Here is a 16,525-nt window from a genome sequence, read left to right as displayed (position 1 = left end):
TGTCGTGACGGAGTTGTCCCTTCCTCGTCCCAAGAATGGCCTGTTGCTATAATATATTCAGAACTAACAGTTCCCATTGGCCGCTGAGGGAGAGCCCGCCCCAGGCTCCCAGCGGCCAATCAGATTAGCGTCTGTGGACCAGCACGCTAGGTTGTGTCTACAACTAACGCTAAAGACAGATTTTGTACTGGTCTACTACATTCCTTATGGAGAGGTTCTCTCTGTAGCCTCATCCAGAGAGCCCACTTGAAGTGTCACACTTATATTAGTGGAGAATTCAATCAAAAGGCAAATCAACTAATCGATCACAATCACGACTTTTATACACCTTCAACGTCGAGTAAGAGGAGAGTCGCAAACGATAGCGACTGCAGTGTTAAATCCGAAGCCGTAGTAATGATGCGTTTCTGTGATATATTTTGCTACTGAAGTCATACCTCGATGTTCTTACTCGCAACATTCTTCACAACGGCGGGAAACAACTCGGACGCGTTCTTCCCTTTGGCAATGAGCTGAAAACAAACAAAACAGAAATTCACCAATCTCAACACTTGACATTCAATTCAGCAAAGTGAGAAATTGCTTGTTGCATAACATGTGAACATTTCACACGCAAAGGGTTATTAATAAAAACCTAAGAAATACCAGGTTTTGCATGTTTGACTCGTATGTGAGGTACATCCACTAACCCCAACAATCCTTTTCATGGCCTCCAGTTTGAGCGACTCCTTGTTGCTCTCCAGCATGGCTTTAAGGTCATCATTCCTGAGGACAGAAAACACACCACACTGTTGGGTCTGTGGGAGAGACCAGGGGCCACATTACAGAAACTCCCTATCTTATGTCTTAACACATTCACTGCCAGCCGTTTTTTCAATACTGTAGAGCCCTTTTCCCACATGCGTACCGGAAAATTACCTGTAAGTCAATATCGGACATTTCCCTTCACACTTCGGCTCGCGCATGTGGGAATCTATCAGCGAAATTGCCTGTATGTGGGGTGGGGGGGGGGGGGGGGCGGCACTGCAGAGCGAGTGGGGGAGTGACGTGTCGGCAAAACTCTGAATGGTGAAATAAGTTTGCTTGTTTATCCGTTCACCTGCATCGCGTTGAAGCACTTTTTACAGACTGGCTTCATTTGATGTGTCCGGGCTTGCCTTCGCTGTCGGCAACGTAAGCAAAATACTTCCACTTTCGCTTCATGCATTTGCCCTGTCGGGCTGTGACTGAAGGAGGAGGACGGACTGTGGCCAGAGAGCGAGCAGAGAGGAGAGGGGGAAATCAGCACAGCACACCCACACATGAAGCTGACATAGGCTACTGCTCTTATTATCACAAGATCATTTCGCCAGTTTGCTTTAATGTGCGCGAATGATTAGATTATGCCCGCTGGAACATTAAGCAACGTGTGTACACCTCGCCCATGAGAGTGTCGCGGAAAATGACTGCACCCGTTTCTCACTAGTATCCGCTAAAGAGCATACCGCTCTTCTGACAGGCTGGAAAGTGGTGAAATCTCCGCGACGACGGGGTCGCGCTTATACCGGCACGGCGCCTTTCTCACATGCAGGCATTAGACCACGTACCGGTCATTTTGCGGTACAAAGCGCATGTGGGAAAAGGGCTTAGGTAGGTTCTGCCAAGTTTTTTTTTTGAGGATTCTGGCTCATCTTTCAAGAGCCGAGGATTCTTTTCTGCTAAGATTTTGTGAACACAAATGATCTCAAAAGAACTAATAGAATGTGTGCTTTCTCTGTCTAAAAGAGTTAGTTTGTAGAGTTAGTAGTTATGTAGGCATTAGCAGTAGAATACAGCATGGTTTCAGCATCTGAAAATTTATTCTGAGATAAATGGCTTTTTGTGAAATTCGATAGAACAGTCACTTTAACCATTTATTTTTGGCGTAAGACGTCAGACATCTAAACAATAGTTTTGAACAGTAATTTCCTCCATAGCAGCAGGAAACCCCCCTCTCCTTCAAACTCCTCCCTCCATGGGTGTGTCTCTGGTGGCTTTGCAGCGTTTGTCACAAGCGAGGCTCTGCCTGTCTGTGCTGCCTGGCTGCTGGCGGCTGCTCTTTGGGCGAGTCTGCATGAGTCGTTTCGGTTGTGAGCTCAGCTGCAACGAAGCTGCGTGCGATTGTGGGCTTTCTGCCGTGTTTCAAAGTGTGTTGCACGCATAATCTATTATGCAAATTTGCAATCCCCCACCGCCAGCTCCCAGCGCGATAATGCGCGAAAGCGAAAGCGTTTTCGCCAATCCATTTTACAGTATGAGAATGGTTTCCTCGCGCGTTCCCCTGCAGTTTTGGCTCGGCTTTTTCTAGTCTGGAGAGCACTGTCGCCACTTAGTGGGTCGGTGGAATGGGTTGTACACGTTCGGTGGCTCCAATATTTTTATAGGAGACGTGGGGGGCGTTGATCCACGTCCCACCGTCAATTTTTTTTTTTTTTTTTTTTGACGACTCAACTCGTCATTGGCAGTCAACCGTTGGATTTTTTTGGACGACTCAACTCGTCATTGGCAGTGAACGTGTTAAGTTAGGATAGGACTATTTTAAGATAGGATTTTTTCTGATTTCGTATTACAGAAGCAAATCCTAACTAACTTTAGGAATCCTATCTTATCTTGCTAAATCCTATCTTATGTCTTGTTAGGAAATCCTAAATACTCATCCAGCATCGGTTATCAACTTTTCTGTCTGTTACCCTAGCAACCACTAGCAACAGACACCTCCTCCTTTCTCAACTCGCAGGGGAAGTAGGAGCGCTAGTAGCCTGCTATTAGCTAGTAGGCTAACGATGTGTGTTGTTGTTGTCGAACATTTTTGAGATTGTGGGGCAATGGACCAAAAACGAAGGGCATTTAACTTCAAGGCAGATGAGTTGGAGGTCTTAGTGACCGCAATAGAAAAGGTTAAAGACGTGCTTTTCGGAAAGTTTTCAGCCACCCTCACGCGGGAGGTGAAAGAGAGGGAATGGGCTAAAATAGCAGAAACCGGCAGAGCCCCGTGTCGCCTAGTCGGTCTCTCCAACACAGGTCTCAGCTCCTCGGCTAGCTGCAGTATCATGTCCCGGGGCAGTCTGTATCGATTAACGAGCGTTCTGTCATCAAAACGCAAAACGTCATTCGGGTCCCACATGAGTCTTTCGGCAAATAAATTGCGCCTGTTGACATTTTGTTGGTTTTGCAAATGTAATAACAGCGCAGCCATAACGTAGGTAGGTAGGCTATACATTATAACGAGATGCAAGATGGCTGTTGTTCCAGTTGAAAATAGCGTAAATTAGTTAGGACAGCATAGCTGGCATCTTAAAGTTAGGAGAGCTTTTTTAAGATTTGGGAGAGTTGGGACGCTTCTGTAATACGCTTTTCCCATTTTATATTAGGATGAGAATATTGACTTAGGAACTGTTGTTCTGTAATGGGTGTTTTCCTAAATCAAGTCCTAACTCTAATTACCATGGTTACCAATCATTTAGGATAGGATTTGGAATTTAGGAAGTTTCTGTAATGTGGCCCCTGGGCAATATATCCATATTTGATCAATATGATGATTATATCCATATTTCATCAATATCATGATATATCCATATTTCATCAATATCATGAGATGAGATGAGATATCGGCATAGATTTTGGATATCGTAATATCATGTGATATGGTCTAAGTGTTGTCTTTTCCTGGTTTTAAAGGCTGCATTAAAGTCATGTTGTAATTTTCTGAATTTACCAGACTGTTCTATTATTTGCCTTTACCCACTTAGTCCTTATATCCACATTACTGATCAAAAATCTCATTGTGTAAATATTTTGTGAAAGCGCCAACAGTCATCTATACAATATTGTCACACGATTTGATAAAGGTATTGGTCAAGTACAGTCTTGTTTGTTTGAATAAAAAGTGCTTATGACGTCTCACACTGAACATTTATTTTAGCCCACTTAGAAAATACGGAGATGTATCTCGTGTATCCTCGTTCAGCCTAAAATGACTCAGATACGATCTATTTATTTTTTCCATATCATCCAGCCCTGCTTAGGGGTCAATGTTAGAGTATGGCAGTATGGCAGTGATGACTTTGACTAATCACTCAGTGTGACGAATTCTAGCTTGACCACAGGTACTGCACGCCATGGCCTCTGAGTCTACCATGTGACCACAGGTACTACACAGCACAGCCTCTGAGTCTACCATGTGACCACATGTACTACACAGCACAGCCTCTGAGTCTACCATGTGACCACAGGTACTACACAGCACAGCCTCTGAGTCTACCATGTGACCACAGGTACTACACAGCACAGCCTCTGAGTCTACCATGTGACCACAGGTACTGCAGGGTGTCTGATTCTACCATGTCTGAACAATAGACAGTATTATGTTTTGTGCAAGCTCCAGCTGGTCATGCAGATCGCATCAGCCATCACAAATCACACATTATACATGCAAGGGCCACAAAGTTAGTAGCCTCCAACACCCAAATGGCAAAGAAATAACAGTAGCCTCACAACAATTTCCACTAAAATGACTATGTCAGTTGACTCTGAATGCTAAGGCAGTGTGAAGATGGAAAATGAATTTGAGGATATGAATGGTGCTGTATGTTTGATCAGCCAATGGAGATATCTACGGTACCTTGTTATGGAAATGATTGTAAGGCAGTGGGACAGACACACTGAGTGAGAGAGAGAATTGCACGGTTAATAGTGAGTGTGAGAAATATGAGAGTGGAGGGGGGAAACAGTTCGGCTAAAGTCAGTAACAACAAGCACAATTCATGTCAAATAAACGGCAACAACAATCAAAAGGATTTATTTGTATCTAAAGACGTGGCATAGCAAACCTTTAGAGAATAGCTATGTCATTTAAAGTTTAGTTTACACCATATACATGTTTGGTGGTTATTTTAAGCAACAGTGATATCTTACGTTTCCCCCAGGTTTGACATAACAGTCCTCCTTGCTATGGTTTTCTAATGACATTACAATGTCCACAGAGCATCCAGCTGGCAGAGCATACAAGGAAACATCAGGTTTAAAAATAGAACTTATAAGATGACTGCAGTGAGAAACACAGTTTGCACGACTCGGTAGCGTCAGCAGGATAGTGGACTACAGTACCCGGTGCCGTGTGACCCCTCGGGGCTAGCTAGTGTGGTAGGGTTAGCAGCATAGTGGACTACAGTACCCGGTGCCGTGTGTGCCCTCGGGGCTAGCTAGTGTGGTAGCGTCAGCAGCATAGTGGACTACAGTACCCGGTGCCGTGTGACCCCTCAGGGCTAGCTAGTGTGGTAGGGTTAGCAGCATAGTGGACTACAGTACCCGGTGCCGTGTGTGCCCTCGGGGCTAGCTAGTGTGGTAGCGTCAGCAGCATAGTGGACTACAGTACCCGGTGCAGTGTGACCCCTCGGGGCTAGCTAGTGTGGTAGCGTCAGCAGCATAGTGGACTACAGTACCCGGTGCCGTGTGTGCCCTCGGGGCTAGCTAGTGTGGTAGCGTCAGCAGCATAGTGGACTACAGTACCCGGTGCTGTGTGACCCCTCGGGGCTAGCTAGTGTGGTAGCGTCAGCAGCATAGTGGACTACAGTACCCGGTGCCGTGTGTGCCCTCGGGGCTAGCTAGTGTGGTAGCATCAGCAGCATAGTGGACTACAGTACCAGGTGCCGTGTGACCCCTCGGGGCTAGCTAGTGTGGTAGCGTCAGCAGCATAGTGGACTACAGTACCCGGTGCCGTGTGACCCCTCGGGGCTAGCTAGTGTGGTAGCGTCAGCAGCATAGTGGACTACAGTACCTGGTGCAGTGTGACCCCTCGGGGCTAGCTAGTGTGGTAGCGTCAGCAGGATAGTGGACTACAGTACCCGGTGCCGTGTGACCCCTCGGGGCTAGCTAGTGTGGTAGCGTCAGCAGCATAGTGGACTACAGTACCCGGTGCAGTGTGACCCCTCGGGGCTAGCTAGTGTGGTAGCGTCAGCAGCATAGTGGACTACAGTACCCGGTGCAGTGTGACCCCTCGGGGCTAGCTAGTGTGGTAGCGTCAGCAGGATAGTGGACTACAGTACCCGGTGCCGTGTGACCCCTCGGGGCTAGCTAGTGTGGTAGCGTCAGCAGCATAGAGGACTACAGTACCCGGTGCCGTGTGACCCCTCGGGGCTAGCTAGTGTGGTAGCGTTAGCAGCATAGTGGACTACAGTACCCGGTGCCATGTGACCCCTCGGGGCTAGCTAGTGTGGTAGCGTCAGCAGCATAGTGGACTACAGTACCCGGTGCCGTGTGACCCCTCGGGGCTAGCTAGTGTGGTAGCGTCAGCAGCATAGTGGACTACAGTACCCGGTGCCGTGTGTGCCCTCGGGGCTAGCTAGTGTGGTAGCGTCAGCAGCATAGTGGACTACAGTACCCGGTGCCGTGTGTGCCCTCGGGGCTAGCTAGTGTGGTAGCGTCAACAGCATAGTGGACTACAGTACCCGGTGCCGTGTGACCCCTCGGGGCTAGCTAGTGTGGTAGCGTCAGCAGCATAGAGGACTACAGTACCCGGTGCCGTGTGTGCCCTCGGGGCTAGCATCGGCGTTGGCGTGTGTGAGGGCCTGCTCCTCCTGACTCAGCTCGCTCTTCAGGGTGAGCTGGAGGTTCTCTGCAGACACCAGCGCCGTCTTCACCGCTCCAAACGCCTCCGAGCGCAGAGACGAAAAGCCCCCTTCCATGCCCGGGCCTCCCCTCCTCCTGCTCTACGGAGCCGGTCCACCCACTCACCCGGCAGTGTGTTACCGGAGCTCTTCGTTAAACATCAACAAACTCTAACCTGTGCCTGTGCCGTGTGTATATCCAGTGACTGACGAGGGAGATATAAGAGTTGTTGTGGTGATGATGACGTTCCTCCGGGCTGTGTGCTCTCTCTCCTCTTGGCTTTATTGACAGACTGAAAATGACACTTGTCTCGTCTTCTCGTGAGCTCAACTTCTCTCTCTTTTTTCCCCACAGGTTCAGAATCAGGACTACCAGAAAACGAGGAAAGCAGGAAAGCAGGAAGAGAAAGGCTCCGCTGACATTGCTCCTGTCACACACAACAAGTCCCTTCTTCCTCTTTTCTTAGGCGATATAGTCACAAGATGCCCCGTACGCTCGCTAATGGCTAGTCATCCTTAACGCTTGAGGCTTGCCCCGAGAGAAGACCGCACTCCCCTCCAGTCGGCTGTAGTCCACGCTCTCTCTGAAAGACATGTGCTGCTGGCCCAGTTGTAGTCCTCCTAATCTCGCTGGTGTCCACTGGCTCTCTGAAAGCAGGCTTCTCACCTGCCTCGTGGCTGCCTGGAGGCTATGTGCTACTCTCTGCCTCTGTGTGCCTGACTGTGGTCACTTCCCGTCTATGGGAAACGGCCGGGCCTTATCTTCTACGCCCGTGAGTAAACACTGAGGCACTTTTCATCACCTCCACAATACAACCGTCCACTGGAGGTCCACGCCATCCAGAGCACACAAGGCTGCCAACTTCAGCCCGATAAGGCCCGCGGGCGCCCAGCCCTGCCAGGCTACGTGTGAGCAGCCAGAGGAACAAACGACATGGCCCAAAGGAATAGCTTTAAATAAGTGGTTCAGTCAGGAGGGTTCTGGGTCAGTCAGGAGGATTCTGGTTCAGTCAGGAGGGTTCTGGGTCAGTCAGGAGGGTTCTGGTCAGTCAGGAGGGTTCTGGGTCAGTCAGGAGGGTTCTGGGTTCAGTCGGGAGGGTTCTGGTTCAGTCAGGAGGGTTCTGGTTCAGTCAGGAGGGTTCTGGTTCAGTCAGAAGGGTTCTGGTTCAGTCAGGAGGGTTCTGGTTCAGTCAGAAGGGTTCTGGTTCAGTCAGGAGGGTTCTGGTTCAGTCAGGAGGATTCTGGGTCAGTCAGGAGGGTTCTGGTTCAGTCAGGAGGGTCCTGGTTCAGTCAGGAGGGTCCTGGTTCAGTCAGGAGGGTTCTGGTTCAGTCAGGAGGGTTCTGGTTCAGTCAGAAGGGTTCTGGTTCAGTCAGGAGGGTTCTGGTTCAGTCAGGAGGGTTCTGGTTCAGTCAGGAGGATTCTGGTTCAGTCAGGAGGGTTCTGGTTCAGTCAGGAGGATTCTGGTTCAGTCAGGAGGGTTCTGGTTCAGTCAGGAGGGTCCTGGTTCAGTCAGGAGGATTCTGGTTCAGTCAGGAGGGTCCTGGTTCAGTCAGGAGGATTCTGGTTCAGTCAGGAGGGTTCTGGTTCAGTCAGGAGGGTCCTGGTTCAGTCAGGAGGATTCTGGTTCAGTCAGGAGGGTTCTGGAATCTGGACCGGCTCAAATTTGCCCTCCTGCACCACTTGTTCCCCAAATGAGGTGGATGAATCCAGACACGGTTTCACACAGTGATGATAGAATGCCTGTCTGCCTTCTTGTGCCTAAAATGTGTCGTTGTTTCATTGTCGTTTGTTGTATACTGGTTAAAGTAGGTTTGTAACATGACGTGGGTAATAATGGAGGATTTCCATTTGTACAGGCAACAAAGTAGCCAACACACACGATTCATCGATTAGTCGATCGACCCAAAATTAATTGACAACTATTTTGATCATCGCTTAATCGTTTTGAGTACAATTTTAAGTGAAAAGGTCTAAATTCTCTGATTCCAGCTTCTTAAATCATGTCAATAATTTCTGGTTTCTTTACTCCTGTTATGACAGTAAACTGATATTATCTTTGAGTTGTGGACAAAACAAGACATTTGAGGGCATCATCTTGGACTTTGGGAAAACACTGATCGTCGTTTGCTACCATTTTATAGACCAAACATCTAATCGATTAATCGCGAAAATAATCGACAGATTAATCGATTATGAAAATAATCGTTAGTGGCAGCCCTACTTTTTAGATGAAATTAGACATTGAGAATACATCAATTATTACTCAGTAAGAATATTTTCTATTTACTTGACATAATGGAAAACATTAAAAAACATAGTGGGAACATACAACATACTTTAAATTTACTTTAACACTGTTTTATTATAGAGCAAACCCCTTTTAGTGCTTTTGGTTCAGACCTGCCGTCTTCTAGTGTGGATGTGGATACTAGGCCAACATAAACCTGGCTAAAGGAAAATAGAAAAATAAGTGAAAAAGGCAACATCATAGTTCTAATATCTTTACTTCTCGTCTCCAATCATCATTTCATACAACAAATCCATAAAAGATCAAGCGATACCACTCAGCTCAAATGAAATATCTCTTTGGTCACAGATAATTGATTTGCCCCGAGGAGGGTTTCAGTCACATGTTTGTGGCGTGTAGTCCTCAGACAGCGAGAGGAGGGTTTCAGTCACATGCTTGTGGCGTGTAGTCCTCAGACAGCGAGAGGAGGGTTTCAGTCACATGCTTGTGGCGTGTAGTCCTCAGACAGACTAAAGGACTACACAACACATGACAGGAATGTGGCTTGGCCCTTGTCATGTGACAACTATTAAGACCAGCTCAAACGACAACAGAGCAACTTGTTTCATTTGAGCAAAACTGGCTGAGCCAGCGTGCCCTCTGAAGTATGGAACGTTACACCTACATTTGATCTAGTAATAATATGCAAGATACATGCAAAACACATTCAATCAAAAGTGCTTGATCATTCTACAAAGCAATACAAGTCTCTTGATGATGACTGGCAGTGGCTGATAGAAATGGCTATTATTCACAATAGAAATAAGTAGGGGTGTCACGATACACTCAGTTCACGATACGATACGTATCACGATACTGGGTTCACGATAACGATACGATACGATACGATTTTAACAATATTTTTTTAAACTTGAATAATGACAATATATGACTGGAAAAGTAGTATTTTATTTGAAATGCACAAATACAAAACATGCTGTTGTGGGAAATTGTTATTACAATAACAACTAGAAAAAACATGAGATTGGAGATAAGGCTTATCTTGAAATAGAATGAGTTACACCGTCACTTAGATTTACTTTGAACTAAAAGGTTTTCAGCAGTATAAATTCTCATTATGCATCTTCAGTTTTTCTTCAAACTCAAACAACAAGACTTTTCTTAGTCTATTTTTTATGCATCTTCAGTTTTTCCTGTCAAGTAAACAGTTTTGCCAGAAACTCAATTGAATGGTTTCTCTCCTGTATAACTTCTCATGTGTCTCTTCAGAGACTTGTTCAACTGAACTACTTTCCACACATTGAACTTCAACAAACAAAGACGTTTCTTTGTCTACTTTTGGAAAAAAAAAAAAAAAAAAAAAAAAAAAAAAAAAAATTTTCACGATATGAGATTTCATCTCAACGATACATATCGTGACGTTTTACTATCGCGAAATTTCGTGGGACGATATATTGTGACACCCCTAGAAATAAGTGACTGAAGAACTGATACAACCTAAAACAAATACATTTCAGCAGTTTAAAGTGCTCACGAACCAAATGTTGGGTAAAAGTGATTGAAAGCATGGTCTGTCACGTGCTATGCGATATCAGGGACACGCCCACTAATTAGATATTAAGAGAGCACACAGGCCTGCCCTGCCCATTGTGAATTGTGTCAGACAGACGGAGACTTATAATGAGCTAACAGAAGCATCATTTGATTCCTGCTCTTCCAGCTTAGTAGGCCTAGAGGCAATATGAGCCAGCCTTCAGTAGACTGTCATGTGAGACAGCTTAGAGGTTCACTTAAGCACACTAAGCAACATCAGCCTGGCTGAATGTATAGACCTGCAACCTACACAGAGTCAGACACACAGGCCAATGGTAAATGGTAAATGGCCTGCATTTATATAGCGCTTTTATCCAAAGCGCTTTACAATCAGTAGGTAGTCTACATTCACCCATTCATACACCAATGGCGGCAGGCTGCCACGCAGGGTGCCTACACACCATCGGGAGCAAGGAGGGTAAAGTGTCTTGCCCAAGGACACAACGACAGCAGCTGGGAGGGAGCGGGGATCGAACCGCCAACCCTTACGTCATTGGCCGACCCGCTCTACCTCCTGAGCTAAAGCCACCCCTAGCAGCCCATGCCGGCTGCTACCAATGCCGGCTGCTGCCGGCTGCTACCAACAAGATACTGCGGTATAACCTCACACATACATATTTGCTCAAGTTCAGGAAACGGAAACTTTGGTACTGGATTTAACAAGTCCACACTGAGTCCTGAAGAATCCATTAGTTACTATAGGCCTACACCTCATTACCTATAAGTTTGAAGACTGACTGAGAAGCTCAGATCAGAATCCACTATTTAGTAGGCCTACACCTCATTACCTATGTTAAGTTTGAAGACTGACTGAGAAGCTCAGATCAGAATCCATTAGTTACTAGGCCTAAACCTCTTTAAGTTTGAAGACTGACTGAAAAGCTTAGATCAGAATCCATTAGTTACTAGGCCTAAACCTCTTTAAGTTTGAAGACTGACTGAGAAGCTCAGATCAGAATCCATTAGTTACTAGGCCTAAACCTCTTTAAGTTTGAAGACTGACTGAGAAGCTCAGATCAGAATCCATTAGTTACTAGGCCTAAACCTCTTTAAGTTTGAAGACTGACTGAGAAGCTTAGATCAGAATCCATTAGTTACTAGGCCTAAACCTCTTTAAGTTTGAAGACTGACTGAGAAGCTTAGATCAGAATCCATTAGTTACTAGGCCTAAACCTCTTTAAGTTTGAAGACTGACTGAGAAGCTTAGATCAGAATCCATTAGTTACTAGGCCTAAACCTCTTTAAGTTTGAAGACTGACTGAGAAGCTCAGATCAGAATCCATTATTTAGTAGGCCTAAACCTCTTTAAGTTTGAAGACTGACTGAGAAGCTCAGATCAGAATCCATTATTTAGTAGGCCTACACCTCATTACCTATGTTAAGTTTGAAGACTGACTTAGAAGCTCAGATCAGAATCCCTTAGTTACTAGGCCTAAACCTCTTTAAGTTTGAAGACTGACTTAGAAGCTCAGATCAGAATCCATTAGTTACTAGGCCTAACCCTCTTTAAGTTTGAAGACTGACTGAGAAGCTCAGATCAGAATCCATTAGTTACTAGGCCTAACCCTCTTTAAGTTTGAAGACTGACTTAGAAGCTCAGATCAGAATCCATTAGTTACTAGGCCTAACCCTCTTTAAGTTTGAAGACTGACTTAGAAGCTCAGATCAGAATCCATTAGTTACTAGGCCTAACCCTCTTTAAGTTTGAAGACTGACTTAGAAGCTCAGATCAGAATCCATTAGTTACTAGGCCTAACCCTCATTACCTATGTTAAGTTTGCAGTGTTGTTAGCACACATTCAGAGAGCAGCTGATCTGTTAAAACATTGATTGAGTCTCAGTGACACTCGAATGCAAGGGGATGGATGAAGTGGTATTTGGCTGCCCTCTAGTGGCAGACTACTGAGATTAAAAACACTACAACAACACAAGAAAGACTACCCACTAGCCAGGAGTCCAAACATATGTTGATGGGTCTTTTTTCAGCTTTATAATATAAGGGTTGGTTAATGATGGACAGAGGAGTAGTAGACTCAGACTGTATAGTACGCAACATACAAATAGAGACCCATCTGTACAGAATTCCTCCTCTGTGCCGTTTCAGCAGGAAAACACAGAGAGCCTGGGACAACCATGAAGCCTGTTTATGATATAATGTCAACAGAACAGGACAAGAAGATCAAGAAATAGTGCCCGGGAAGGCATACAGAATTTTGATGGCCGTTAATGTCCAATAAGTCTGAAGTGTTGAAAAATCCTAGTCAATCAAATCCCTGCATATGGAAATTAAATTAGAGATCACTTTGCTTTGAATTAAAACTATCCCCACCTGGGCATTTTGATCAATGAAATATTGCATAGTGCGCACGGCCGCACGCTCCTCTCTAGCGTCCCTCGCTCACTGGTGTTCGCCCACTAAACTGGCAGAGCTCAAGCTTATTTAGACCTAGCAGCGCACCTGGTTGGTTTGCCCTCGAGGCTCACAGACGCACCACCCGCTCATCTGGCATGCGCAGTTGTGCAATTGATTGTGCTATTGATTATATCAGAATCAGGATCAGAAAGACTTTAATGATCCCCGGGGGGGAATTGGGACATTTGGGATATTAGTAAGATAAGACATGGAGAATGACTTGGCCGGGGAAAACAGGTGTTTCATAGCAGAGGTTCTCAAATGTTTTTCAGCCAAGGACCCCTTACAAGATAGAACAATCCCTTTTATTTTGCACCAGTTTCTGCTGCTTTTGTAAGCCTTAAAATGGAACCTAGAAAATCTGTAGGTTAAATTAGGCAGCATTTTTGATTTATTATTAAAACAAAAAAACACCTAATCGCACTGCCAACAACACGTTTTTAACCCAAGAGCCTGTTGTACTTCTGATAAAACATGGCTTTTTTATTTTTTTTACAATCCAGCATTATAGCTGCTATAAAAGGAGTAGATAATAAAGCCAGTAAAAACAAGTAGTGTTTTGCAGGCCTCACCATTGATTTTTCAAACACAGGAATCTGATAGCTGGGTGGCCACTGGTTTGTCCAGCTGTAGATAGGGTCCTAATGCACACAGTTTGATAGGCTCACTTCATGTTGGTCAAATGTCTGGAATGGCGTGTGTGTGTGTGTGTGTGTGTGTGCGTGCGTGCGTGCGCGAGCCCTTATGACATCAGTTTTGACATCATCACTGATTGAAGGAGCCCAGTCTACTACTGTAAGCTACTGAGGTGTCTAACCGCGGATGACCTGGGTGACGCGCTCGCTACAGCTGATGTTACATGCATACGAGATTTGTTGTGTAGGAAATTGAGCAAAGCAGTCCTTTAGGTGAAAACGTGGATTTATTAGCTCCAGTGCATCAAGGTAAATACGGTCCATTTTGTGATCCAAAAACAGAAAAGAAAAGCACACCAAACAAATGTCGCGCCATTGCTAAGCGGTCAAAAACCCTTTGCCCTTCCGGGCCAAACACCTAGCGAGCCAAGGTGAAGGAAGCACCTATGTAGAAAACCTGGTAACATGGCACAGCGACACCACATGGACAAGTAAAGATATGACAGCACAAAATCAACCACAAATATGACCAGAACACATTTGGCACTTACACTAAATGTATGGCCTAAATTAAACCAAAAATAACTTGGCCAATGAGGGGCGGATCGGGTTGCTTGTTTCAGACGCGTGTTGTTCATTCAATGTCCAATGCATCAGGATATATTGGGATACCTCACCGGCAATCCATTTATTGTCATTAATCCACCGTTAACACAGAATAACAGCATAGTCCAATGTCACTATATGATGCTACCATTCATCATCAACCACGCTGCACACTTGAACGGTGGAACACAAAAGTAAACCGTAAGAACAAAGTAACACAGGACACGTTTGAAAACGGTGTTGCTTCCCGAATCACGCACACCTGAATGTGATCCCCGACACACCTATAATTATAGAGCACTTTCCCCCCGACTCCACCTACCACGTAGTGGCTCAATAAAGGGGCAGTACGCCAAATACAGATAATTCATATAAACACACACATATCAATGAGGGTTCAATTAACGTCAGATGATTAAGAGAAAATGGTGCGTTTTGGCTCCTACACTGATGACATCACATCATTAGCTAATTAAAAAAATCTGGCTCCGTTAGGTCACCTGCACGGGTGCCCTTTACACACCCTGAAGGTTTCAGCCCGATCACACGTGCAACGGCATAGCTGTGGCCGGATACAGAAATTGAAACAAACCCGAGCCCACATACTCAATTTTATATAGGAAATTAAATACTAGCGGACCCGTGGGGACCCCCCTGTGAGTTAGGCCCCCCTGGTCTGGAACATGACATCATCACTGATAACATCATCACTGAACTTATGACATCACTGATGACATCACATCATTAGGTAATCAGGGCAATCACCTAATTAAAAGATCCGGCTGTGTCAGGTCACCCGCAGGGGTGCTCTTTACAACCCCTGAAAGTTTCAGCCCGATCGCAGGTAAAACAGCACAGCCGCGGCCGCCGGCCGGACAAAATTCTGCTCACACACATGCACGCACACGGACACTTCTCAAATTATAATAAGAAAATAGATTGATTTTTTCTTCAATAACTTGGGTCCAAAGGTATATGGCAATATTTGTTTTGATAATATACTTCTTTACTGTCACCTAGGATCAGGCTACTATAAAATTACAATCTGCTTTTAACATTGCATACATTTTTGTCAATTGAGGTTTACAAATCTAGGACTTTCTCTAATCCTAGGATTTTTTTAAATCAAAACATGATCACATATAAAGCAAATTCAAGTAAAATGCTATTGCCTACCTATTAATCAAGTATCACCCTCTCACTACCTACGCCTACTGAAAACATGCTGAGGTTCATGCTGGCATTTTAGAAATACATTTAGTTTTTCTTTGGAGTCTACAAATGTCTGGTCTGGTTGCTGCCACGTTCTTGGTCTGCACTTTATTATGGAGGTCTGTGTATGAAGTGTAACCACATGTGGGATGGAGTTGGACCGTCATCACTGATGACGTCATCACAGATGACATCATTGCTCAAGTCAGCATTAGGTAATTAGGGCAATTACCGAATTAAAAAAAATCCGGCTCCTCCTACATACTGACAACTTGTCAAGCCCATGGTACACCAATCAAACATTCTACAACAAGCACACAGATGTTTTGTTTGGTGTGCCATGGCGGTCTGTCCTTGTTTGTAGATGTTTGGTCAGATTCGACATGTTCAATCCTTTAGCCGATGGCACGTGCCATGGGCTTTTTACAGTAGCTGATGCGAAAACAGCTAACATCATAGCAATTCGTCAAAATCACTGCCTGGTTTGATGCTGCCAGGCTAGGGGCTTAACGTTACTGGCATCTTGTGCTTGAAGCCAGCTAATGTTAGTTAGCTGCCTGGCGTTTTAGACAACAAACCTGGTCAAAAGGGAACGATCGCTGATCTCAGACGGAACACGGCGCGGCTTGCTTACTTTTTAAAGTCCGTGCTGAACAGCCCGAACCCGGCTGCGGTGCTGCTGGTCGTCGGGGTGCTCTCTTGCCCCGCTTCCACAGCAGCCTCTGCTCCTCCTTGGTCGTTGTAGGACAAAGTGTTCGTCGACATGCTCAGCATTTGAAGAGGCGCAAGACAAATAAATTGATTACCGTAAATAATTGTTCCTCTTCCGAGTTATAAACTGCGCCACGACTTAAAACATGTATTATTATTGTAACTTATTCTACAGAGTTTTACTGCAGTGCCAAACTTCACCGAGATTTCACCACCCAACTTTTTCACACGCAGTAGCGGAAGTGTGAGTTGGACAAGTTGGTGTCACATGACAGGGCCACAGAGGCACATGCGCCATAGATCTAGAGTTAGTAGAACAGATCGCTGTGCTGAATGATGGTCTCCGTTTTTTTTTATTGTAGATCTATGACGAGGCGCCTGATCATTTTGTTGCCAAGGTAACGATACCGTTAAACTGGGTTGAGTTCAGCCGCGACAACATGTAGCAAACAGTTTATTTAGGAAAACGGTTGTGTAAGGCAA

At 45.3% G+C, this 16,525-nt stretch overlaps 1 protein-coding gene across 1 annotated transcript in view; it reads right to left on the bottom strand.

The window, feature by feature from the left end:
• The window catches only part of ap3b1a (adaptor related protein complex 3 subunit beta 1a), a 124,195-nt gene extending 107,958 nt beyond the window's left edge, over positions 1-16,237 (bottom strand). Inside the window, exons 1-3 of the mRNA XM_083640945.1 lie at positions 15,966-16,237; positions 690-765; positions 438-512 (exon numbers count right to left, since the gene is read on the bottom strand). Of these exons, the coding sequence (XP_083497071.1) occupies positions 438-512; positions 690-765; positions 15,966-16,105 (291 nt within the window). The 5' untranslated portion in view covers positions 16,106-16,237. The remainder of the gene's footprint in view (positions 1-437; positions 513-689; positions 766-15,965) is intronic.
• Positions 16,238-16,525: the final 288 nt, after the last annotated feature.

Source organism: Poromitra crassiceps (assembly GCF_964638095.1).
Source record: "Poromitra crassiceps genome assembly, chromosome: 8".
Classification (NCBI taxonomy): Eukaryota; Metazoa; Chordata; class Actinopteri; order Beryciformes; family Melamphaidae; genus Poromitra; species Poromitra crassiceps.
The sequence above is the reverse complement of the archived record's forward strand: the minus strand, read 5'-3'. Positions and strand labels throughout refer to the sequence as shown.